General features: G+C 35.0%; 1 protein-coding gene across 2 annotated transcripts; it reads left to right on the top strand.

The window, feature by feature from the left end:
- The first annotated feature begins 416 nt into the window (after nucleotides 1-416).
- PDCD4 (programmed cell death 4) lies at nucleotides 417-21,329 on the top strand. 2 transcript variants are annotated; one of them, XM_032490947.1, is made up of 12 exons: nucleotides 417-568; nucleotides 4,533-4,639; nucleotides 6,107-6,409; nucleotides 7,938-8,032; nucleotides 9,725-9,838; nucleotides 11,849-12,070; nucleotides 13,690-13,787; nucleotides 14,658-14,772; nucleotides 17,293-17,400; nucleotides 18,287-18,397; nucleotides 19,041-19,180; nucleotides 20,593-21,329. In XM_032490947.1, the coding sequence occupies exons 2-12, from the start codon at nucleotides 4,597-4,599 to the stop codon at nucleotides 20,651-20,653; spliced, it is 1,410 nt and encodes a 469-aa protein (XP_032346838.1). In that variant the 5' UTR covers nucleotides 417-568; nucleotides 4,533-4,596; the 3' UTR covers nucleotides 20,654-21,329. The 2 variants fall into 2 exon arrangements, with proteins under 2 accessions (XP_032346838.1, XP_032346839.1); XM_032490948.1 differs by having other exon boundaries at nucleotides 480-503.
- Nucleotides 21,330-27,826: the final 6,497 nt, after the last annotated feature.

Here is a 27,826-nt window from a genome sequence, read left to right as displayed (position 1 = left end):
GCCAGCGGGAAAAGGAACCGGAGAGGTTAAGGGTATCCACCTGGAGTGTCGGGAAATTGAAAAAGGGACCCTTAGGAAGCCGAAAGCCTTTCCTTTAGGCGAGTCTGCTGACCGCCCTGTGAGGGGAATGGGTCAGCGGGCCAAGGCATCCTCCGCCTGGTCCGCATCCCCAGGCACTGCCCTTTTGTCCACGCTTCCATCCAGCCGCGCCTCCCAGCCTCCCTCAGCTTCCCGCCCCACTCCCGCTCCCGCTCCCGCTCCCGCTCCAGCCAGTCCCGGGAGCCAGATGCGCATGCGCCCTCCCGCGCCCCTGCCCAACTTTCCACGTTTCACTTCCCTCCCTTTCCCTCGGCAGCTCCCGCTCCACCGCCACGATTGGCCAGCCGATCCCCGCGCCTCGGCCAATAAACGCCGCCCTGTCGCCCCCGTGTTACTGGGTAGAACAAAACAAAAACAAACAGAGCGAGCAGGGCCAGAGACGCGCCGAGGCTGCAGAGGCTGAGGTGCGGGTTCGGGAACGGTGGACCGAGGATCTGGGCGAGCAGCGGCATCCGCGGCGGCCCGAGGGGTCAGTAGCGGCGGGGCGGCTCGCGAGCTCAGGAGGAACGCGCCCGCTCACGCAGCCCGCGTCTCTCCTCGGAGGCAGCCGCTCGTTGGAGGGGGAGGGGTCGTGGAGGCCGCGGCCCAGTCAGGTCCGAGCCGGCGGGGCCGGGGTCCGCCGCCACCGCCTCGGAGCTCCGCGGGGCCGACCGCGCCCGCCCCAACGCCCCGGGCTGCGGAGGGCCGGCCCCCGTTCCCTCCTTCTGGGCCCGGGCCCGGAGCTCGGCGGCGCGGGCCCGCCCCCTCCCGGACCCCCTCCGGGCTTGGCGGGGCGCGCGGGGCTCACGCCAGCGGGGGCTCCTCGTCCCCGTGAAGGCCGAGTTTTCTTTTTCCTTTGGGAGTGGGCGCCGGGAGGCGTGTTTCTGGCCAAAATCCTGTGAGGAAGGTGTGCGCCCTCCCCGCCCCCTGACCTTGGGGGCCCCCCTGAAGATGCGGCCCCGGGCCCCGCGTTCCCAGACCTGGGCCTTCCACCCGCGCCTCAGAGCCCCGGCCAGGCCGCCCTGGTCCGTCACTCCCGGGGGCCGGCCTGGGTTGGGGGTTGCGGGGGTCTGGGCCTGCGCCCGCGGCGGGGAAGCGGGTCCGGTCTCTGCGGGAGGGGCCGCTGGGAAGCGGACACGTGCCCGCCACCCCGGCCCTGCGCTAACTTCGCGGCGCCCGGGGTCGGTGTAAAGGGTCGCTTGTTTAAATGAAATCTCCCAGAGAAAACAAAGGCGGGAAGGGAGCCCCCTTTCTGTAAAACGAAGGCTACGTCTTATGCGTTTGCCAGTTTGGTACTGCAGTGCACACGGGGAGGGGGTTTTTTCAAAAGCTTCAGAACTCTGCAGACGTCAAAATTGCCCATCTCCCCATGCTTTAGGGAGAGCTCACGACGTAGCCAGCAACTGTGTAATATCTGTAGATGATTAAAGTGATTAAAAATGCAGCTTCCTGTGGAGGGTGTGTGTCACATTCTGTTTTTCCTTGTATTTTCACTGCTAAATTTTAGATTTTTGGCATTCTTGCTAACCTGAGGCTTTTTAGGCATCCACCATGCACTTTTTAAAAAAGGGACCACTGCAGATGTGTTCTAAATTTAATTTTTGGTATTTATGCCCTTAACCATCCTGTATTATAGGTTTATTGAATTCCTTACTGTCTCAGCAGGCATCTTTGAATTATACTTTGATTGGTTTTTCTGTTGTAGTAATGAAAAGGGAAAAATAGTTGCTAGGAGTGCAAAAAAAAAAAAAAAGATATTTTGATATTTTCTCTGCTGCCCATTTTTTGCATCATTGTAGTTGAATGCTTTTAGCTAATTTTAAGTTGCTAATTAGCTGTGCTTGTAGCCCTGGAATGAATTCAAGTACTTTCCTAGTTAACATATGGCCCAAACTTGACCCCAGAAAAATGTCAGAGTGGTTTATGGGGTATATTTCAGGAAATAGATTTTTTGAGGGGTTGGGTGGAGGGTGAGGCTCTATCTTTTAGAAAATGTCTTGGCAGTTGATTACTTCTGATTGTATGTTTCTGTGAAGCACGTTGGAGAAATGAAAACTTTAATTTCAGCCTTAATTTTGTCTGATTTGTTTTCTTACTGAAAATTGTATAGTTTAGTATGAAGGATGTGGCGTTTAGATGTTTTTGCTTTACATTTAAAAAAATTTGGGTTAAAAACCTTAAGGATTGTTAAATAACTGGAAAAAACCCTCCCTAGTTTGAAGAGAGTAAAAACATGGAAAATATCTTTATCCTTCTCTAAACTCTTTTAAAACATCTGTGTTGCTATCAAGTGTGACTGAGTTCTTGAATGTGTTATCATTACCAGAAGACCCAGACGGAGCTTTTTTGGTTGTTATAATTACTTAATAAAAACAAGCTTGGGAAGTTATCTGTAGTCATTACCTGATAATTTTCTTTGCCTCACTGAATGTCTTTTGTGTAATAGTTTAATATTTTTAACATTTGAAAAGCATTTAAAAATACTTAAAAATTTGATACAAGAGTAGGAATCTGTGTTTTAATAAGCTCCTCTCTATTATCCCTTAAAAAAAATCTTCCTGTGGGGTATTAAAATCTTGTATTGAACTTGTGCAAACAGTAGTAGCTTTAGAAGGTCTGGGTTCTAATCCTGGTTCTACCAACTAGCAGCTATCTCTTTGGACAGATCACTTACTTTCTTGAATCTGTTTAGTTGTGTGCAAAGTGGAGTTCCTACTTTAGGGTTGTTAGAGGTACATGAAATAATGCATGTAAAATTCTTTTGAATTATAAAGGGCTTTATAAACATAATCATTTCCTTTATTAGCTAGGCTCTGCAGAAAGTATTCTCTTGAAGATTTTACTTGTGTCAAGTATGAAAAAGACTTTTGAACTGTAGCTCTAGTTTAAAAAACTTATACACATAACCTATGACATTTTTGCTTTCCTATAATGTGTGATTCATATACTGAAACAGAAACGGCATTTTCAGCTGTGGAGGACCCTAAATGTTTAGGTTTATAAACTATTTTTGTTCATATATCTCTGTGTATCTCCATATACATATTTCTAAGGTTCATTGTTTTCCCCTAAATCTAAAGTTGGTAGGAGTTATGATATTGAAAGGTATTTAAATAGAATCACATATGGCTGTTTATTCTGAATAGCATTAGAGTGGTCTCACCGTTTTCTTCTGAAGCAATCCATGATAGCATCTTAGTAGCCTAAGGATTATGCCATATTAAGAAGTTTATAATTTTACCATAAGGTATGTCTTGTGTTTTACAAAATAATACCCTTTTCTGGAGAAAAGGGCTGTAAAGCTTATAAGATGTTAAAATAGTATATACTGAGGAATTTAAAAGTCAGTTTCCCCTTTGAGTTCCAGGAGGCATCATATGTCATTGTTCTAAAATGATATCTGAAAGTGGATTATATTACATGAAAAAAAATGCTTTTTGTAATTAGTTCGTTAGTCATTTTCATTACTTTGTGCACTTTATATCTTAAAAAAAGCACACTGCTGGTGAAATGATTATGAATGCCTGGAAAGACATATATAATCTATGTGACTTAAACAGATAAATACTTAAGTACTCTGAACCACTATTTAAAACATATTTCCAGAGAGATTCTGAATCATATTTGGTTACACCTTCTGGTGATAGTTTTTCTTGAAAATATATTTTGATAGTCTTTTTTTTTTTCCAAATGACAGTGGATTTTTATCACTAAGTTAATTGCTTAAATAAAAGGTAACTAATTTCATCCATCACGACCTTCCAGCATTAATTTTTAAGCCATTTTGAAACCAAGGTCTAAAATATTGAGATGCTAATATCATTCACTTGCTTCCTTCTTAAATAGGTAAGAATAAAAAAAGTTGGCTTTCAGATTATAAAAATGTTATTATAGAAAATGCCAATTTAAAAAAATGTCTCCCAATCTTGAAGTCTTATAATAGTAATTATAGATACCTAGGTGATGAAATGGCAGATTTATCTGCCTTCAGATATGTTTTAGTGTGAAAAATAAGACAATCATGATATCCTTGATTAACCAAAACTGTGTCATTTGCATTTTATAGTATTAGTTCTCATAGATATTGGATAGTTCGTTACCAATGAACTATGTATATCAGATTAATTATGAGGCCTGGTACTCCTAAAAAATTTAGAATGTGTGTATACATCTTTAACCTGAAGTAAACATGTATAGGAAATTTATCTTTTAATTTCAAGTTAAAGGGGTTCTTTGGCACGTCCAGAAATTGATGTAATTTTGACACAGATAAATTTGTCAAGAAGTCTGAAACCAAATGTTAACTAAGGGAAGCTACTTGAAAGTAAACTCTTAAAAAAAAAAAAAAGGAATTATGTGGTGATTTTTTTTTTTCACAGTCTGATTAAGTAAATTGAATTTACCTTAATTATATCAGTTTGGAAGATGTTGAAGCTTTTTTTTTCTTTTTAAAGAAACACATCCCAAAGGAAGACTTCTGTTTGGTAATTTAATCAGTGCAAGTGGAATTAAAGAACAATGGATGTAGAAAACGAGCAGATGCTAAGTGTAAACCCTTCAGGTAACTGATAATATCTTGAACCTTGACTGTATTGTGAGCAAGTTTCAGGCCATACCAGATTTTGTGAAAACATGATATTAAAATTGTCTTTACTTTCAAAGCCATCTTATTCATGTTATAAGGAAAGAGGTCATATTGTTTTTATAGTCAAGTTTGTGATTCTTATTTTTATGGAAATTGATCACTGTTGTATTTTTCTGCCCATCCTTTCACATTTCATACATTTTTTCTCCACTATTTGTAATAAACTATATGGTGCAGAAGGGAGAAGAATAGCGAACCTGCTCATTACTATTCTCACATGAGCTCACTAGTGGTTTCTACAATATAAACTATATTGGTATCATTGATCTCTTTCCTAACTAATAATTTATATATTATAAATTAACTATGGGTATTTTCCCTGTTTTTTTTCATGATGCTTCAGTAGCACATTATTACTGTAAAATGGTTTTGCAGAATAGATATTCAAAAGCTTAATAACTTCAGACAACTTGAAATGTGTATATAGCTTTCAGAATAATCTTTGTAGAGAGTTAATTAGAATTTTGAAATATTCTGAATTGTCAGAGCTTTTCATATTGGTGTATTTTAGGTAATTCTTTGCTTTATAATTAACATTGAAAAGATCTCTTTTCTATAATTTAAATATATTTTATTTTTAACACTACAGCTTCATTTTTTCAATCACTCTAATTCATGATTGTGTCCAGTTATATAGTTTTCTTTGATCTGAACAGACACTTTGAAGTTGAAAGTGTTATTTTGTATTTACAAATGTGATTTAAAGTGTGCTAGAAACTTATAGTTGAAAAAAATTATACAGTAATTAATGATTATTTTGATGCTGCTGTAATCAATAGCTATATGAGTGCTTGTATTTTAGGGTTATAAATGGGTATCGTGTCCCTGCTTTGATGTGGTGGGGATGATAATAACACAATTTAAGAATATATTTCACAGATAGGTAATTGTTTCTTTTCTGCACTTTCCAGTATGCTGTCCAGTAGCCACATATGGCTGTTGAGCACTTGAATTGTGACTTTTCTGAATTGAGATGTACTGTAGGTGCAAAACACATACCAGATTTTGAGAGACTTAGTATGAAAGGGAGAAGATGAAATCCTCAGTAACTTTTTAAATTGATTGCATGTTGAAATGATACAATGGATCTACTAGATTAAATAAAATATATTAAAATAAATTTTGCTTATTTTTATTTTTTATTTTTATTATTTTTTTCATTTACTTAGATTTCATTTGAGTTCCTTGCTTTAGTTTTTAATGTGGATACTAGGAAACTGAAAATTACATACTTGGCCTGCATTATATTTCTGTTGAACGGCATAGCTCTAAGTTTTATACTTTTTGTTTTCTAACTATAGCAAGTCCTAGTTCTAATTCTGTTCTTGATGCCCCTCCCTGATTATATTACTTAGATTTTATTTTCTTCATTTTCTTCTTAAGATCCTGATAATTTAAGTGACTCTCTCTTTTCTGGAGATGAAGAAAATGCTGGGACTGAGGAAATAAAAAATGAGATAAATGGAAATTGGATTTCAGCATCCTCCATTAATGAAGCTAGAATTAATGCCAAGGCAAAAAGGCGACTACGAAAAAATTCATCCCGGGACTCCGGCAGAGGCGATTCGGTCAGTGATAATGGAAGTGAAGGCCTTAGGAGTGGAGTCACTGTACCGAACAGTCCAAAGGGAAGGTTGCTAGATAGGCGATCCAGATCTGGGAAAGGAAGGGGACTACCAAAGAAAGGTTGGTATATACCACATCCAAAGAAACAAATGGAAAAAATACTGTCTGATTCTTGTACTGCAGGTTCCTTATTCTAGGAGTGAAACTTAACTGATAATGTAAGGTTTTGTGGTTTGTATATATTTTTACATAGTAATAATCTGAGGACCATGCCACTTTTTTTTTAGGTTGACCTTTTTTCTTGTTTGGTTAGATTTAGTTTACTTGAGCAGAGCTTTATCTTATTGCAACCAAAATACGCAACAGTGTTTTTCACAGTTATGTATCTCTAATTCTGCATGAAAGAGGTAGAATCAGAAATTCATCATGCCTATGTTTTAATAGATGTAATTAAGTATATCCATTATTAAGAACACATGGTAAATATAAACCTGATTAGTAATATCTGGAACAGAATTTTAATGATTTCATAGATCTGGTTCTGAGTTTTCTCTGTTGCTCTGTTTATTTCAGATACTGAAGTGGAATGATCTTGTTTCAGTGCTGTATCTTCAGTGCCTGAAGTAGTGACTAGCAATGTAGATACTTACATGTACAGGGGTCTGTCGGCTTCTGTCTGTAGTAGGATTTTGATATAGTTTAGAGATTTCATCAGCTTCTAAATGGTGGGAGTCTCAAATTACGGCTTAGGATTCTTGTAAAATGTTTTTGTGCCCTGTCAAAAATTATTATTCTTGTTGAATGGCTCTGCAACCATTGGCTGGGTCAAAATGAAACCTAGTTACCAGATTCTTTCTTGCTCTGATGCCAAGGATTATACTCTAGGTGTAAAATAAAAACCTCCAAAAAAAAAAATCGGTGATACTGTAAAGTTCTTTAAAAGTAATGTAAGATATTGAGCCTTATAAAAACATTTCAATAAGTTTATTTAGTAAAGCAACTTGAAAGATGAAATTGTTAAACTTCTGGTCAATTTGTATGTAGAAGTAGAAATGATGATCGGTTCTGTTAATGCTTTAAATAGCAATTAATTATTTGTAACTATTGCTATTTGTAAAATATAGTTTAATGTGTCCTTTCAGATCTAAAAAATATTTGACTTTAAAACATTTGATGATGGTCACTGTTGTCTTTGTTGAATAATCTCTCCTTTGTTGAATTTTCTATGCCATGTTGTACTGGCTCAACATATTTTGTTTTGTTGCCAAGAAATATCAAATAAAATTTAGAGCTCAACTGTAGTATCATGTGCCTTATACAGCTATTTTTATGATTTTTTTGGTTTGCTTTTGCTTTTATTTTAAAGCATCTGCTTTTTTAGTTTTAACTTTGTAAGCTATTTCAACTTCATGCTTTGGAAATAGGTTATAAAATATGTAAAATCTAATCATTACTGAGAAAGCAGTGATCTGAATAAAAAGAGGTTTAAAGTATAACTAAGCTGGCAAAAAAAAACTGTAGAAATTAAAATACAGTTTTCAGCTGCTATTAACACTTGAACATCTAGAATTATTTCAGATTTCAGTTGAAATTTATGAAATATGGATTACTTTATATTCTTTCCTTTCTCAATTCTGAACTTTTTCAGGCGGTGCTGGAGGCAAAGGTGTCTGGGGTACACCTGGGCAGGTGTATGATGTGGAGGAGGTGGATGTGAAAGATCCTAACTATGATGATGACCAGGTATAAGTGTTTTTTTTTTATTAATATATATATTTAAAATGCTTACAGACTTTTTTGACCTCATGTTTATAGTTTACTCATATATTTGCCAAATCATGTATTCTGTGTCTATAGCTGTCAAATCATATATATGTGGTTACATATAGTACATATTTTATTTATGTGTGATTATATATAGTATGTATGTAACATGAGTGTGTATATATGTGTGTACACATGTTGCACACTCTTAAGTCATATATATACACTCAGTACTTTCAGACTGTTAGTTTAATTTTGGATTAGGAAACCAAGTTAACTGATAGTAATGGATGCATAATTTTCACTTGGTTTCTGAAGTGAGTCAAAAGTAGGTTTTTACAAATTCGCTTAGGATTACTAAGATGACATTTTTTCAATACATTCTGTTGAGTTAATATACTTTCTATCATACTGATAATTGAGAAGGATATATTCTTTTCAACATCATAAGGGTTATGGAAACTAAATTCTTTTAAAATATTATAGTTTAGGATGGTAACTATATGGTGAATTTTATTTTTGGAACACGTAGACCTTTTTTCTAGGGACAGTGTTGAAAATGTAAATTTTTAATAGATTTTGTGGTGAATTTATATGTATTTATCTTTGTAATGGAAAAAGTTTAACTTACACAAAAGCAGAATAGTGTAATGAACCCATTTGTACTTATCTCTCACTTTACCAACTTCAATTAAAATGTCATTGTCAATTTTGTTTTATCATGTACCTCTGTTTACTCTTTCTCTTGTGTCTGCCCCACCCCCGCTGTCCTCTGTATTATTTTGAAGCAAATTCCAGATGCTGTGTTATGTTTTTTAAGTACTGTCTTTGCATAAGATAAGACATGGTGATGAAAATTTTAGACAGGAAATCATTAGGGTATATGTTAGATTGTTTTTATTGTGTATTGTTTATAGGTATGTATTCATCTAATTTAATAGTTGGACATGGAAATACTTCTAAGAGAACATGAAAAAATATACTTTAAAACCAGTAGGAGTCAAATACTGCAGAATCTTTGCTAAATATTCTAATTTTAATATAGTTTTAAAAGACTTAAAAGTGTATATTGTTAGACTGAAGCCAGTCACAATTTGCATATAAATATTTCAGGGCTTTTTTGCAGAGAAGGGGGATATTGGACATCTTATTCTTTTTGAATTTCAGTTGAATAGTACTTTTCCTTAGAGATTTTTGGCCACTACAGCATTGCTTCTTGTTATAAGGACTTTTATTATGATAATACTAATCATGAAGGCTTTGGTTCCTGCTGTTTATTAAGTGAAGTTTTAATGAAAATACTAGGTATGATAGGAAGCCATCTTAAAGCTTTTTGGTCACTGAAGGATTGGTTTTGTGGGAGAGATAAAAAAAATTAACAGAAGATATATAGGGGATCAGGAGCAAGTCATATGTTTGCTGTGGTTAGTGGTTCTAATCTGTATATTGGTTTATCGTATTCAGGTTTTGTAAAAGAACAGTAACATAGATTCTGTTTTTATCGAAGTGATCAAAACATGTAGTATGTGATCAAAGCATGTAGCATGTCTTTTTCTTGCCCTGAATGGGGATTACTGAACAGTTAGAATATAATATTATGAAACAATTTCAGTTTCTCTGAATATTTTGTTCTTTAATATATTATTCTTCTCCCGCTTCTTCCTCTTCCAGGAGAACTGTGTTTATGAAACTGTAGTTTTGCCTTTGGATGAAATGGCATTTGAGAAGACTTTAACACCAATCATACAGGAATATTTTGAGCATGGAGATACTAATGAAGTTGCGGTAGGTTTATAGTTAAAAGTATAATTTATTTAATATAGGAGAGAAAATACTATTAAAAGCAAAACATCATATCCAGAATGATCTGGATCACTGAAAAAGTTTAAGCATTTTCTTCTGCATAAATGAATTTCTAACTAAGAAGTGAATAAAATTTTATTAACTTAGACCAGTTCTTACCTATTTGGGATCTGATGATGAGGGCTATGTGCCATTTCCTTCTCTGAAAAATGGCACAACACAATATTTTAATAATTTTTGTAATTGTAACATATTTTTATAATTGGTAGTTTATAAAATATAATTTTAACAATTTCAAGGCATTTGTGTACCTTCTGAAACCTCAGGGGTGTTAGTTAAAAATGCCTTAGTTCCATTTTTTTGACATTCATTCAATGCTCAGGATTAGGATAAAATTTATTTTTGTACCCTGCCCCAAAAAGAAAGAACACAGATGTAAAGATTGAAAAAAGAATGTATACAGAAATCAAGAGAACGAAAGTGCTTTTGAAGGATAATTTGCATGGAAACCTTAACTGTGTTATGAATTGTTCATAAAATCTGAAAGGGTAAATTGTTAGTCTAGTTTAGTATTACTGATTCAGAGTAATAAAATTGCATCTCTGTAGAAGACTTCATTAATTTAGATTCTTTTAATTCAGATTGGGCTTTCTTGGTTTGTCTGATACTGTGAGGTTTAATATCTTTGGATTTTTTTTTATAGGATTTGAATATAAAACAAATATTTGTTCAGTGCATACCATGTGGAGATATTTGTAATAGGTGATTCCTGCCCTTTGGAAAGTCAGTCAAGTGAAGGAAATGATACATGAATAGATTATTACACTGTTAAACATTCTATTATAGAGGAAGAGTTTAGCTAAGTCCTTTGAGGGCAGGGACTTTGAAATCCTCTTACCTACCTAGTATGGGACCAGTGGTATACTATGTGTTTATTAACTGAGTAGTACTATGAACAGAGTGTTTTGGAAGCATAAAATGGAGAGTAGTGAGTGATTCTGAGCTATCTAAGGATGGTTAGGAGTTTGCCCAGGTAAGATGATTGAAGGTGGTTTTACAGGAAGGTGTATCATGTTTAAAGTCAATGAGTTGTTCAAGTGCAGTCCAAGAAGATGAAATGGAAGTGGAAAGAGACTACTGACAAGGACACCAGTTAGGTGGCTGAGAAAACAGTTCTGGGACCCTTTTAGTAGTATAGATGATTTAAATATTCTGAGAAGCTAATTAAAAAGGAAGACACTCTTAAGTAACTGAGTTAGAATTTAGCTTCTGGTCATCCTGCCTATATTCCACTTTCCAAGTTGGTCACTCCATCTGGATGCCCTTAGCAAATACTTAATTTTTCTGTGCTTTGGGTATGGTGAATATGATGATAATACCTCTCTCAAAGAGTTGTTTTGAGTATTAAATAAGATAATATAAAATAAGGTGGCTGTTAGTATAAATGGTCAAAAGTATTAGCTACTTCTATTATATTTTTAAGAGGAAATTTTACTTTATCCCAGCTTTTAAAATGATAATCCTACTTAAAAACAGTGGTTTAAGATCTTATTTTAGACTTTATATGGAAGTATAAAGTACTTGTGTGAAGAGAAAGCTTTGAAGAAAAGTAGAATACAGCTTATGATAATGTAAAATGAATTTCTCCAGAAATGCTCACAAAACAATATTTCTAAAAATAACAGAATATAAGGGTTAGTTAACTCTTAACACCAAACTTTGCAATATTATGTAGTTTAATAAAGTATATAGGTGTAATTCACATTATTGAGTTTAGTGATGTTCCGAGAGATAAAGCTTGACTTAAGTGGATCAGTATCTAATTTATATGCATTACATTTAAAGATGTATTCTATCCCCCAAAATATGATGGCTTCTCTTGTTATTTCCAAACAGGGAAAGGTAAGGATATGTAGATAAAAGCTTGATTTTTTCAAAAATTAAATAAAATTGAACTATAGTCAGTGACATACCTTTTTTTTTTTGGAATAGGAAATGCTAAGAGATTTAAACCTTGGTGAAATGAAAAGTGGAGTACCAGTATTGGCAGTGTCTTTGGCGTTGGAGGGAAAAGCTAGTCATAGAGAAATGACATCTAAGCTTCTTTCTGACCTGTGTGGGACAGTAATGAGCGCAAATGATGTAGAAAAATCATTTGATAAATTGTTGAAAGATCTACCCGAATTGGCATTGGATACTCCTAGAGCGCCACAGGTTTGTATGATTCTTCTTCTTGTTTATCCTCTCCCTCTAGTACCCTTGCATTACAGAACTTTAATACATGCTCCTAGGATATTTTAGTAGATGAAAGAGGAAAACCTGGCTCATATTCCCTACCACACAAAAATAGTTCTCTAACGTTTTAGTTTATTTTTCCTCAGCGTCTTTTTTTTCCCCAAATGTAATTTTCATCACACTGTAATTTTATATCCTACTTTTCCCATGCTCTGTGTAGTTTTAAGGTCTTTTTTTTTTTTCCTCTCTGTATATTTTCTCTTATATGTAGCTTGGCTGTTTTTTGAGCTAGGATTTAAAAAAAAATGTAAATTGTTATAATTGAGGATTGAATTTGCTTGACTAATGTTTGTTATAAAAATAATCGTAAATAAGGTTGTTCCCTTTTGTAGCTTTGTGGGGAAATAATTAGAAAATTCATGACCTGTGTATGCTTTTGTTTAGATTCTGTCCTCAAAGCCTTGTACTTTTATTAGGTTTAATACATACTGACACTATTATAGGACTTTCTGGTTTGAAATTGAAAATGTGTGAAATCGTTGCTATTTACCTGACCAAAGTTTTAAAGCAAGGTAGGAACACTTTATTTAAACGTTAATTTAGGAATAGATACAGGTAGGTTAACCTCGGTGCTGTTTCTGTTATACTTCCCTGTGGTAGGCAGTAGTCTGTGTTAGGTGTTGAGCTGTGATTCAAATGTGGACTTCTTTTTCTTTTTATACCAAGACCCATACTTAAAAATATTGTGCACAAGTTCATACTCATTACAGAAGTTTTGAAAAATAAAGAAAAGCCAAAAGGAAGAAAGGCCAGCAGAAGTAATCAGTTAACTGTTAACATTTTGGTGTTGAATCTTCCATTCTACTTTTTGTGGGTATATATCAATGTGTGGTTTTATATATCCTTACATTTTTCACTTGTTCTAATAAAAAGTGGAATCATACCATCTATGCTATTTTGTAAACTTGATTTTTCTTACAAATCCTACACATTTCTTACATATGTGGTAAACACACTTCCCTCTGGCCACGTGGTATACCATCTTAGGTATATACATTTAACTACACCTATTTACATTTATTGTTACACCTGTCTACATTTATTGTTAGACACTAGGTTGTTTCCAATTTCTATAAGAAATAATGCTGTGAACATTCTTTGAGATAACTATTTCTATACAAATTTTCCCTCTCAGTTAAATTCCTTTAATCAGTTTTTTGAGAGACTGTAGTCCAGTTTTGGTTTTTTTATTCCCCAGAAGAGAGGTTTCTCTTGACTTCTAAGTCACTGATTTAACAAGTATTTTTGATCATGCACTGTTTCAGGCAGTGTGCAAAGTGTTGGGGATTCAGTAGTGAGCAAAACAGATGTGCTCCAGCCCTGCCCTATGGCACTTAACTTGAAGGTTAAGATGGGGAATGTATGCCAAGCACAACTAGTAGGTGCTATTTAAATAGGTGTTTTTTGAATAGTCCAGCATGTCTTAGGTATTGGCTGTGTAGTTCAACCAGTCTTCATTGTTTATGAATTTAGAAATTGTGTCCTATAAAGGTTCATTTTAGATTTTTTATATAGCTCTTTTTTTTCCCTTATTATAGTTGGTGGGCCAGTTTATTGCTAGAGCTGTTGGAGATGGAATTTTATGTAATACCTATATTGATAGTTACAAAGGAACTGTAGATTGTGTACAGGCTAGGTAAGTAAATTGATTTTCCTACTTAGACTTTTGAAATAGGGGAAATTCTACAATTCTATTGAAATAACACTTGAATTAATCAGACATTGTGGACATCGCTGTTATTTGAGTGTACTCTCCACCGTTAAAACAAAATCGAGAGATTCTGGACATATAACAAAGAGGACAGTACATAATGTGGAAGTTCTGGGTTTTAGCTGAACTGTTAGCTACCTCGTGCCACTTTCTCCTGGCTTCAGTTTCTTTATTTATAAAATGAAAAGATGGGACTTTAAATGTTCTTTAAGGTCCCTTCAGGTTTTAGTATTCTGTAATTATAAGATGGACAGTATTAACAAAGGAGCCCAATTTTCAATTTTATTTTATATTTTAGGAAATATTTTTCACTTTTGTTCTTTGGTATAATTACAAGCTAAATATGATATTTGAGTTATACTATATGATTTTTCACAACTTTCAGGAACCTTAGATTTGAACTTATTTATGTCTGAGGTCTTACTTATGTCTAAGGTTTTCATAGGTGTAGATACTAATTTTCTAGGACTGCTTCAGGTCACAGTGGAATGGTTGCCCTAGTGGGAACGCATGGATCTATGTAAAAGTTTTAGGTAAAACGTTCTCAATGTTAGATTTTTGTTGACTGAGAAATGGAAATAAATGAGTATGAGAATATTAATATGAGAAGCAACTCTTTTTTCGTTCCCAACTTTTTGTTTTGAAAAATAGTTTGAGACTTGAATTTTAGGTTGCTTTTATGTTATATGTGAAAGCTTTTAGTGTATATGCATTTCCTCCTCTCCCCAGTCTTAGCCATAATTTGGTCAACCTCAAGCATGTCCAAATATCAAAGTTAACTTTTTTTTTGGGTAGAGCTGCTCTGGACAAGGCTACTGTGCTCCTGAGTATGTCTAAAGGTGGAAAGCGCAAAGACAGTGTGTGGGGCTCTGGAGGTGGGCAGCAGTCTGTTAATCACCTTGTTAAAGAGGTAACTGTTGAATATTATCTTTAACTTAAAAATTTGTATGTATTTTTCTACGGAAATAAACTCTGCCCTCTAGCTGGTATTTGTTGGACAGAAATTAAGTTCATTCTTATAGCTGCAACTAGAAAATCCTTCCATATTTGGCTTTATGCTCTTTTGCTATAAATTGTGTACTAATTATGTAATTATTAAATTTTTATGGTTTCAGTTTCTCTGACTTAAAAATAAGACTATGTTAGGTTAAAAGGGCTTTCATGAATAATTTTAAGAAGGCTGTATGTGAACCTTAAAGGAGTACCTGAAGTCTTTTTCTTAAATTAATATTTAAAAATTTTCAAATACTGTTGAAATAAGAGTTTCTTGTTTTGTAGTTACAATAAATGTCCATTTTTATAAAAGCGACTTGAAACTGGATGGTCTTAGATAATAAGTTATGAATTATGAACACAAGAATAGATGAGAGTGGTAGATTTCTATAAGGAAGTTCGCTACCTATATGCATGCTTTAAAAGAAAAAATAATTGTTTTTTGCATTAATGCCAGATTTAATCTTTGAATTTTTTTTTTCCTGGCAGTGAAGTGATGTTCTATAGTAAGAGACCAAAAAAAGTATTTAATTTTCTTATTTGTAGGTTTTTAAGAAAATTAGAAGATTTATAGTACATATGCTTCTGATTTTTGAGTATAATCTTTTCATGTGACTATAGATTTGATATTTAATGACTATTTTAATGATATGTATACCAAGTTTGTTTAGGAGCTCAAAATACAATTAGAGCTTTGATCATTTTTGCTTTTATGTATGTTAAGTTATGTAAATTGGTGTTTTTAATGTCATGATTATAAAATCTATTTTTTTAAATTAAAAAGTTTTTAGAAATTTTTTGTAAGGTATAAAAACAGTCAAGGTATCAAGGCAACTCAGCAAGAAAATGAAATAGAAGGCATCTAAATTGGAAAAGAAGTAAAACTATGTTCCCAGATGACATGATCTGTTTACAGAAAATCCAAGTGAATCCTCACACACAAAAATAAAAACACCACACTATTAACTTATAAATGAATTCGTCATGGTTACAGGATACAAGATCAATATACAAAATTCAGTTCTAGTTCTTCTTTACACTAGCAATGAATAAATGATCTAAAATGAAATTAGTAATAATTTTTAGTACAATAGCATAAAAAAGATGAAATTACCTAGGAATAAACTTAACAAAAGAAGTGCAAGCCTTGTGCACCAAAAAAACTGCAAAACAATTGAAAGAAATGAAAGAAGACCTAAATAAATAGATATCCCATGTTTATGGCCCGAAAGACTTAATGTTGTTAAGATAATACACCTGCCAAACTATTTTATGGTATGTGAATTATCTTAGCAAAAAAATGGTCAAGATCAAAATGAAATAAAACTACCAGTAAATGTGTTTGAGGTTGACATTATTTAGGTTAACATACTCATTTTACATGGAAGGATGAGTTAGACAAAGAGGACTATTATAAATATATACACATATTTATAATTTTTCATTCTCAAAAAATACATGGAACCCAATGGGAAACATTTAAATACTTTGTAACATAACAAGGTTAAAAAGCTAAGTGATATGATTTAAATAATAAATGTCTTAGCTTATAAATACTTTATTCAAGTGCCATGCTTTAAATATTTATTTTCCTAAAGCATGATAATAGGAATTATTTATCAAGATGTATTCTGTTGATTAACTTTTACTTTTTATGAAAAACCATTGTAATAGTTGGAAGTAGAACATAATGAGATTATTTTATTCAGTCGGCCAACATTCATCGAGTGTCTGCTAGGTGCAAAGGCAATTTTAACAGGCAGTGTCTAGGGGAGAACATTCCTAGTTGAAGTTCTTGTGCCTAAAAACCTTTCCTCCTTTTCTCTGGAGCCATAGATGTTATTGTGCAGATTTGAACAGGAGGGTCAAGACTTGCCTCTTAGCTATAACTGAAAGCTGAATTACTGATGAGTGTTTTAGAAAATGGGTCTCAAATCCTCAGTTGTAGAGAACAAAGAAAACTATATGGAAATCTTTACCTAAGTCTAGTTAAAGCCTTATTATCATCTGTCATATTTTGGCTCCCAGTGCAATATTAAGATCGTCCTGTTGGAAATGAGTTTGTGCCACTTTAAAAATTTATCTGGAGACTTTCAGTTAGTGCCCTCTAGTGGTATTTAGGATTCCTTGTTTTACAGAGAGCATTGAAGCATTATGGTCACAACTCAAACCATGCACATCTTAAGTCTACTTAGAGACACACCAAAGCACTGTGTTCCCTTCATGATTGTTAACCAATTTAAAAATTGAGGATTTACTTTTTAATTATGGAGAAATTCTGTTAGGATTGTGTCATTGTCAAATCTATTCTTAGACATCTATTTGTGACCTAGTTCATCATGTAATATATTGAGATGAGGGTAAATAAATCCTTTTGGCAAAGCACAATTTTAGAAAAAATCAAGAACTCTGACATCTCAATTTTTAAATCCAATAGATTGATATGCTGCTGAAAGAGTATTTACTCTCTGGAGACATATCTGAAGCTGAACATTGCCTTAAGGAACTGGAAGTACCTCATTTTCACCACGAGCTTGTATATGAAGTAAGATTACTTTGACATTCCAAAGGGGATTATTAGGTGTTCCTTTTTTTTCCATTTCTCTTTTTTTTTTATTAACATATAGTCGATTTACAATATTGCATTTGTTTCTGGTGTACAGCATAGTGATTCAGTTGTGTATATATATGTGTGTGTGTATATACCTCATACCAATCAGAATGGCCATCATTAAGAAGTCCACAAATGATAAATGCTGTAGAGGATGTGGAGAAAATAGAACCCTCCTACACTATTGGTGGGGATATAAACTGGTTCAGCTGCTATGGAAAACAATATGAAGTTTCCTTGAGAAACTAAAAACAGAGTTATCATATGATCCAGCAATCCTACTCCTGGGCATATATCCAGAGGGAACCTTAATTCAAAAAGATACATGCACCTCAATGTTCATAGTAGCACTATTTACAACACCCAAGACCTGAAAGCAACCTAAATGTCTATCAACAGATAAATGGATAAAGAAGTTGTTGAGGGGGAGGGTAATAGCTTAAGTTGTAGAGTGCATGCTTAATATGCATGAGGTCCTGGGTTCAATCCCCAGTACCTCCTCTAAAACTAACGAAATAAATAAATCGTATCACCTCCCTCTGCACCCCTTCCAAAAAAGAAGTTGTGGTATATGTATACAATGGAATACTACTCAGCCATAAAAAGAATAGGTGTTCCTTTTTGCATCACAGTGACTTAATGCTTCTTCAATAACATACATTTTTGTTTTCTTTTTAGAAATTTTAATATTAAGGGAGTTTTTAAAATTTTTTATATTTATAGTTAACAAATTGAAGAAAAGAAATCTGATAGATTTTTAGAAGTGGTTTCTTATATGAAAATGACCAAAAATTCAATCATTCATTCATTCAATTTTTAGGCCATTGTAATGGTTTTAGAGTCAACTGGAGAAAGTACATTTAAGATGATTTTGGATTTATTAAAATCCCTTTGGAAATCTTCTACCATTACTCTAGACCAAATGAAAAGAGTAAGTATAACATTATTTTGAACTGTTTTTAGGCCTGTACCTTAAATATAATGATCAAATATGGATTATGAATTGTCAATGAAATTTTCTTTCAGGTATGTTCAGTAATATTATGCCTTTATATATTTTTAAATGGTATTGTTTGTTTGAACCTTTTAATCCATTTCTTGGAAAGTAATATTTCAGTGTTTTTTAACCTGTATTTTGAAAAATATATTGTGTATTCCTCAAGAGTTCTAAGATAAAATTTTTTGTATATCTAGAGAGAAATATAAGCTTTTAACAAATTGTAAAGTACTTAATTTATTCCCATTTATAATTGTAGGTATTGTTATTAAAATGTTGATGAAGTTCTTACTTGCCTTTTATTTTTTTTAAATGTAGAAATGTATTATAGAGAAGTAGATGGGGAAGAAATGTGTCTGATATCCAATGTCTGCCTGAAGCTCTTTTGAGAGAACAGTTTTAAAGAAAATGTTCTGTGACAAATGTACTTACTCTGTACTTTTCAAGGTGCAGATCTGACTTTAGTCTAATTATATGAACATTTGGCTTTAAATATAGCTTGGTAACTATGATGGGTTTTATGGCATTTTGTATTTTATATGGGCTAACAATTCTGTATATAATTCCATTGTTTTAGGGTTATGAGAGAATTTACAATGAAATTCCAGACATTAATCTGGATGTTCCACATTCATACTCTGTGCTTGAGCGATTTGTAGAAGAATGTTTTCAGGCTGGAATAATTTCCAAACAACTCAGAGATCTTTGTCCTTCAAGGTACTTTATTACTTTCTCAATGTAAAACTCTCAGTGAGGTGCTTGGGAAGGCTAAGCTAATTTTCTATCATTTCATTTCTGTTAGAAAATAATAGTATCTTTCCTGAAGTCGTTCAAGAGTGAAGGCCATCTATTTTGAGTTTATAGAGAAACAAGGGCAAAGCTGATTTTGTTCTCTTGTAAGTGGTAAATCTGCACAGGACTACCTCATGAAGCTCTAGATCACTGGAAGGAAAACTAATTTGTGGAGCAGTTCTGTGTACCAGGCTCTAAGTAGTTTAAATGTTATTTCAGAGTAGATATCACCAGTAAAATGAGAAAATTGAGGCTTACGGAGCTGTAATGTACCTTTTCTAAGGTTACACATAGTAGAAGCCAAAGAAGAATCCAGACTTTTTCTGGCTTTAAAGATATAGGCTCATTCCAGTACTTCATGTAGTTTCCTTTTACTCCCTTATAGAATGGAGAGTTAGGACTGATTGGATTTTACCTTTCTAGTGTGATTCTTTGGAGGTATTATACATGTGCTGCTAGGATCAAACTGTAGGAGTTTTTGTTATTGTTACAATATAAGCTTCACTATATTGTATAAAAGTTTAGTAACAGATAAACTTCTTCTGTGGGTCTTTTTAATGTATATTTTAAGACATTTAATATCTATAATGTATATTTTAATGTCTATTTTATATAATTTTTAGATGAAACAGTTTCTAACCTTTGTGTATTTTTATTTAAGTGCATTGTGAGAAATCTCAAAAAATACCTTCTTGGTAGTATTCTTTGCTCTACAAAGTTTAGAAGCCATTAAGAGAGGGAAAAGATAATGGTGGAATATACGTTTAATGGCTTTGATAAAAATGTTTGAAAACATAGATCTCTACTTGGTGATGGCATCATTTATGTACTGATGTGTGCCAAGTGGTATGTATCAGTAAAAGCTGTCAACTTTGCCAAGACTTCTTGCTACTTACTGCTTCATTCCCAACTTGGTCTCCTAATATTACAGTATGAAGTGTAAAGTCTTTTATATTCAGGAAAATGTGGCTGGTCCACTTAGACCTAGTATGAGAAGGGGTCAACACGTTGGCACTGGCTTTTTAGAAGTTTTGCAGCCTCTTTTCAAAAGTCTAACTGGTTATTTCTTTACTTTCAAGGATCATTTGAGGAGATATCTAAACTTACTGTGTATATCAAAGAACTTTCACTTTTTATCCTGTCCTTTTGCTTACTTGGGCAAAGTGCACATTTGTGTGTGGCCTCAAATGCCTATGGATGTTGGTTAGGGTCAGAGAATAAGGGCTAATCCTGCCCGAGCCCTTCAAACCTTAATAATAAAAAAGATGAAGTTTTTAATTCTTTGACTGTTCTAAGAATTTGTATCTGTTTTCATGTTTGTGTTCTTTTCATTCCAGGGGTAGAAAACGTTTTGTAAGTGAAGGAGATGGAGGTCGTCTTAAACCAGAGAGCTACTGAATATGAGAACTCTTGCAGTCTTAGATGTTATACAAAAATATGTATCTGAATTGTAAGAGTTGTTAGCACAGGTGTTTTTTTGTTTGTTTTTTTTTTAAGCACTTGTTTTGGGTACAAGGCATTTCTGAAATTTTGTAAACTTACACTTAAGGGGAATTTTTAAAGGAAGTATTTTTTCTTTTTCTTTTTCTTTTTTTGAGGGTATAAAGGATGGACAGAAAAGTAACCACTTCTTAAGTGGAATATTCTCATAAGCTACCTTTTGTAAGTGCCATGTTTATGACCTAATCATTCCAAGTTTTGCATTGATGTCTGACTGCCACTCCTTTCTTTCAAGGACAGTGTTTTTGTAGTAAAATCACTGGTTTATACAAAGCTTTATTTAGGGGGTGAAGTTAAGCTGCTAAAACCCCATGTTGGCTGCTGCTGTTGAAATACTGTGCTTTGGGAGTAAAAAAAAAAAAAAAGTTATTTCTTTGTCTTAAAGAATTTTAGGAAAAATGAGTTAGTCATGAGACTTTCTCATCTTTACAGGGAACATACTGATTGGTCTTAAAGACTAGGTAGTTAAGTAAATGGTGGCTGGAACATCTATTTTTCTACAAAACTGGAAAAGTGAACCCGGTTCTAGAAGAATGTATGACAAAATAAAACGTGAAGCAGTGTTGATTCTTTATTGGGAGTACATTTATTTTAGATCTTTCAAAAAACTTATTTCACATAGCAAATTTAAATCATATAAGGGAGCATATTTGAACCTAGTGAATTTAAACTTTGTTTCTTGTGAACTTTTAAATCAAAAGTACAATGATCATACTAGTTAATGACAAAACTATTTCTTAAGAAGTGGGTCTTAACTGTAGGAGTCTGACAGGACTGGGGGAAATAAAGACTTCACTCTTAAAGGGTGCTCACAAAATCGCGTATGCTCTGAGACTCAGGGCAAAACCAGAATTTGATAGGAGCCTGGTCCAGACCTACCTATTGGTCTTGGAGTCTTCTGGAGAGGGGGAGGGACGGTAGGAGAGTGGTTGCAGCTCACCCTGGGGACATAAACACCGGTGGCAGACATTAGGGATCATTCAACAGTGTGGACACTCTTGGAGGCTGACATACAGACTCAGGCCAAACAACGGGGCAGGGACACAGCCCCACCCATCAGCAGACAGGCTGCCTAAAGACTTCCTGAGCCCCCAGCCACCCCCAGGCATGGCCCTGCCCAGCAGAGCACCAAGACCCAGCTCTACCCACCAGTGAGCAAGCACCTGCATCCCTGGCAGGAAGCCTGCATAAGCCTCTAGACCATCCTCACCCACTGGGGGCAGACACCATGAGCAAGAAAACTACAATCCTGCAACGTGGGCCAGACACTACCCTGGGATCTGCTGGGTAGTGGGAAGGCCACTGCAACCTTCATGTACCACAGACCCCATACCCAACTGTAAGGAACTGCCCCTGCCACCAATGATGTGAAACAAGCTCTGGGATCCCTGGGTCCTACAGCCAGACCCAGGGACCAGCTCTGCATGCTGGCAGTAGTCCAACACTATCCCCTCCAGGATCTGGCTTCACCTCCTAGTGGGTGGGCAACAGCCGCAGAGTCTTTGGGACCCTGACTGCCCACCAGTGAACCAGATTAGCCCAGGGCCCCCTAGGGTTCCACAACCAGCCATGTTGTGACCAGGTCTGCGTAAGGCAGGACCTGGCAAACAAGCAGACTCAGGGCCAAGTCTACCAGACCACCTACCACAACAGGACCCACACAGCTCTCTAAGGGGGACCCATAGAGCATATAGCTTGGGTGACAAGAGGGGAGCACACTGCTGGGTTGCACACGATGTCTCCTACAGAGAGCCACTTCCCCAAGGTTGAGAAAAGTGACTCATCTATCACATACATAAAAAATACAAATAGCAACTTAGACAAAAATGAGATGGCAGAGGAATATGTTCCAGATGAAGGGACAAGATAAACACACAAGAATTAAGGGAGGCAGAGACAGGTAATCTACTTGAGAAAGAGTTCAGAATAATGATTTGTAAAGATGATCAAAGAACTAAGGAGGAGAATGAATGCACAGAGCAAAAAGTTAAGATGTTTGTTTAACAAAGTGGAAAAAATATGAAGAACAGAGATGAATAAAATAACTGAAATGAAAAATACACTAGAAGCAATCAACAGCAGACTACATGATACAGAAGAACAGATCAGTAGCTGGGAAGCAGAGTAGTGGAAATTACTGTTGTGAACCAAAAAAAGAAAAAAGAATGAAAAGAAATGAGGGCAGTGTCCCTCCAGGACAACATCAAGTGCACTAACATGTGAATTATAAAGGTCCCAGAAGGAAAAGACAGAAAGGGCCCAAGAAAAATATCTGAAGACATAATAGCTGAAAATTCCTTAACCTGGGAAAGAGAATAGTCACTCAAGTTCAGGAAGTGCAGAGAGTCCCATTCAGGACTAACCCAAAGAGGAATGCACCAAGACACATTGTAATCAAAATTAAAGGTCAAGAGGGAATACTAAAAGCAACAGAGAAAACAACAAATAACATACAAAGGAACCCCCTTAAGGCTACCAGCTGATTTTCCAGCAGAAACTTTGAAGGCCAGAGGGAGTGGCATGCTATAAAGTGATGAAGGGGAAAAATCTACAACTAAGAATACCCGCAAGGCTCACATTCAGATTTGCTGGAGAAATCAAAAGCTTCACAGATAAGCAAAAGCTAAAAGAATTCAGCACCACCAAACCAACTTTACAACAAATGTGAGAGGAATTTCTCTAGGTAGAAAAGAAAAGGCCACAACTAGAAACAAGAAAATGACAAAATGGGAAAGCTTACCAGGAATGGCAAATATACAGAAAAGGTAGGAAATCACCCACACACAAATAGAGAAGTTGAAAGACAAAAGTAGTAAAATCATTCATATTTACAAGAAGCAGTTAAAGGATACACAAAACAATTAGATGTAAAATATGAGATTAAAAACAGTAATCGTGAGGGGAGAAGGGTACAAATGCAGGGTTTCTAAAATGCATTTGAAATTAAGAGATCAGTCACAAAATAATCATGTATATAGAAAGACTTCTATACCAAAACCTCATGGTAACCACAAACCAAAAATCTATAACAGATACACATACAAAAAAGAAAAGAATCTAAATGTAGCGTTCTATAGTCATCAAACCACAAGAGACAAGAACAAAGAGAAAAAAAGGCCTACAAAAAAAAAATCCAAAACAATTAACAAAATGGTAATAAGAACATACATATCGATAATTACTTTAAACAATGGATTAAATGCTCCAACCGAAAGACACAGACTGGCTGAATGGATACAAAAATAAGACCTGTATACATGCTGTCTATAAGAGACCCACTTCAGAGCTAGAGATACATACATGCTGAAAGTGAGGGGATGGAAAAAGATGTTCCATGCAAATGGAAACCAAAAGAAAGCTAGAGTAGCAATACTTATATCAGACAAAACAGACTTTAAAATAAAGACTGTTACAAGAGACAAAGAAGGACACTACATGATGCTCAAGGGATCAATCCAAGAAGATGTAACAATTGTAAATATATATGCACCCAACATAGGAGCACCTCAATATATAAGGCAACTGTTAACATACATAAAAAGGGAAATTGACAGCAACACAATAATAGTGGAGGACCAAAACACCCCACTCACATCAATGGACAGATCATCCAGACAGGAAATCAATAAGAAAACACAGGTCTCAAATGACACATTAGACCTGATGGACTTAATTGATATTTATAGAGCATTCTATCTGAAAGCAGCAGAATACACACATTCTTCTCAAATGCACATGGAACTTTCTCCAGAATAGATGATATTCTGGCCCTAAAGCAAGCCTCATTAAATTTAAGAAAACTCAAATCACATCAAGCACCTTTAATGACCAGAACACTATGAGATTAGAAATCAATTACAAGGAAAAAACCTGCAAAAACAGCAAACATGTGGAGGCTAAACAATATGCTACTAAACAATCGATGGATCACTGAAGAAATCAAAGAAGAAATAAAAAAAATACCTAGAGACAAATGAAAATGAAAACATGATCCAAAACCTACGGGATGTAGCAAAAGCAGTTTTAAGAGGGAAGTTTATAGGGATACAAGCTTACCTCAGGAAACAAGAAAAATCTCAAATGAACAACCTAGCCTTAAACCAGAGAAATAAGAACAAAACCCAAAGTTAGTAGAAGGAAAGAAATAATAAATATCAGAGCAGAAATAAAGAATATAGAAAGAAATAATAAATATCAGAGCAGAAATAAAGAATATAGAGACTTAGAGAGAGAGAAAGAAAAAGGATCAATGAAACTAAAAGCTGGTTCTTTGAAAAGATAAACAACACCGATAAACCTTCAGACTCATCAAGAAAAAAAGGGAGAGGGCCCAAATTAATAAAATCAGAAGCGAAAAAAGAGAAGTTACAACCAACACTACAGGAATACAAGGGATCATAAAAGGCTACTATGAGCAACTATATGCTAACAAAAAGGACAACCTAGAGGAAATGAACCATTTTTTAGAAATGGTTTACAATTTGCTCAGACTGGACCAGGAAGAAATAGAAAATATGAACAGACCAATTACTGTAATGAAATTGAATCAGTAGTTTAAAAATTTTCAATAAACAAAAGTCCAGGACCAGAAGGCTTCACAGGTGAATTCTACCAAACATTTAGAGAAGAGTTAACTCCTACACTTCTGAAATGATTCCAAAAAATTGCAGAGGAAGGAACACTTCAAAACTCATTCTATGAGGCCACTATCACCCTGTTACCAAAACCAGACAAAGATATCACAGAAAGAGAAAATTACAAGCCAGTAACACTGATGAACACAGACGTGTAAGTCTTCAACAAAATACTAGCAAATCAAATTTAACAATAACATTAAAAGGATCACACACCATGATCAAGTGGGATTTATCCCAAAGATGCAAGGGTTTTTCAATATTTGCAAATTAATCAATATGATACACCACATTAACAAACAGAAGAATAAAAACCATATGATTATCTCAATAGATGCAGAAAAAGCTTTTGATAAAATTCAACATCCATTTATGATAGAAACTCTCCAGAAAGTGGGAAAAGAGGGAACATATCTCAACATAACAAAGGCCATATAACACAGCTAACATCATACTCAGTGGTGAAAAAGTGAAAGCATTTCCTCTAAGATTAGGAACAAGACAAGGATGCCCACTCTCACCACATTTATTCAACATAGTTTTGCAAGTCCTAGCCACAGCAATCAGAGACAAAACAGAAATAAAAGGAATCCAAACTGGAAAATAAGAAGTAAAACTATCATTGTTTGCAGATAACATGATACTATACATAGAAGATCCTAGAGATGACACCAGAAAACTACTAGAGCTCATCAATGAATCTGGTAAAGTTGCAGTGTACAAAATTAACATAAATAAATCTGTCGCATTTCTGTACATTGACTATGAAATATCAGAAAGAGAAATTAAGGAAACAATCCCATTTACAAATGCATCAAAAAGGATAAAATACCTAGGAATAAACCTACCTAAGGAGGCAAAAAACCTGTATTCTGAAAACTGTAAGACCCTGATGAAAGAAATTGAAGATGACATGAACAGATGGAAAGATATGACATATTCTTGGATTGGAATTATCAATATTGTTAAAATGATGATACTACCCAAGGCAATATACAGATTCAGTGCAACCCCTATCACATTACCAACAGCATTTTCCACTAGAAACTAGAACAAAACTAGAACAGAACTAGAACAAAAAATGTTAAAATTTGTATGGAAACATAAATAGCAAATAGCCCCCAATAGCAAAAACAGTCTTGAGAAAGAAGAATGGAGCTGGAGGAATCACACTCCCTGACTTTAGGCTATACTACAAAAACTACAATAATCAAATCTGTATCATACTGGCACAAAAAGACACACAGATCAATGGAACAGGATAGAAAGACCAGAAATAAACCCATGCATTTATGGTCAATTAATCTATAACAAAGGAGGCAAGAATATACAACTGAAAAAAGATAGTTTTTGTCAGTTTTCAGTTTCAGTTTTCAATAAGTGATGCTGGGAAAACTGGACAGCTACATGTAAAAGAACAAAATTAGAACATTCTCTAACACCATATACAAAAATAAACTCAAAATGGATTGAAGACCTAAATGTAAGATTGGATACTATAAAACTCCTAGAGGAACACATAGGCAGAATACTCTTGGACATAAATTGCAGCAATATTTTTTGGGATCCATTGCCTACCGTAATGGAAATAATAGCAAAAGTAAACAAATAGGACCTAATTAAAGTGAAAAGCTTTTGAATGACAAAGAAAGCCATAAACATACTGCCAAATGATGCAACTGATTAGGGATTAATTTTCAAAATATATAAACAGCTAATACAGCTCAGTATCAAAAAATCAAACAACCCAATCAAAAAATAGGCAGAAGACCTCAACAGACATTTCTCCAAAGACATACAGAAAGTCAACATTGCTAATTATAAGGGAAATGGCAAATCAAAACTACAATGAAGTATCACCTCATATTGGTCAGAATGGCGATTGTCAAAAATCTATAAATAATAAATGCTGGAGAGGGTGTGGAAGAAAGGGAACCCTCCTACACTGTTGGAGGGAATACAAATTGGTTCAGCCATTAGGGAAAACAGTATAGAGGTTCCTTAAATAACTAAAAATAGTCTTACCAGATGATCCAGCAATGTCACTCCTGGGTATATATCCAGAAAAGATAAAACTCTAATTCAAAAAGATATGTGCACTCCAATGTTCACAGCAGCACTATTTACAATAGCCAAGACATGGAAGCAACTTAAATGTCTATTGACAGATGAATAGATAAAGAAGTTGTGGTGTATATATACACAATGGAATATTACTCAGCCATGAAAAACAATGAACTAATGCCATTTGCAGCAACATGGATGGACCCAAAAATTATCACAAAAAGTGAAGTCAGGGAAAAGACAAATATCATATATCACTTATATGTGGAATCTAAAAAAGTGATACAAAGGAACTTACTTACAAAACAGAAACAGATTCATAGACATAGAAAACAAATTTATGGTTACCAAAGGGAAACACTGGGAAAGGGAT

This window comes from Camelus ferus, chromosome 11 (genome assembly GCF_009834535.1).
Source record: "Camelus ferus isolate YT-003-E chromosome 11, BCGSAC_Cfer_1.0, whole genome shotgun sequence".
NCBI lineage: Eukaryota > Metazoa > Chordata > Mammalia > Artiodactyla > Camelidae > Camelus > Camelus ferus.
Note: the sequence above shows the minus strand (reverse complement) of the source record. Positions and strands in the feature narration are given on the sequence as shown.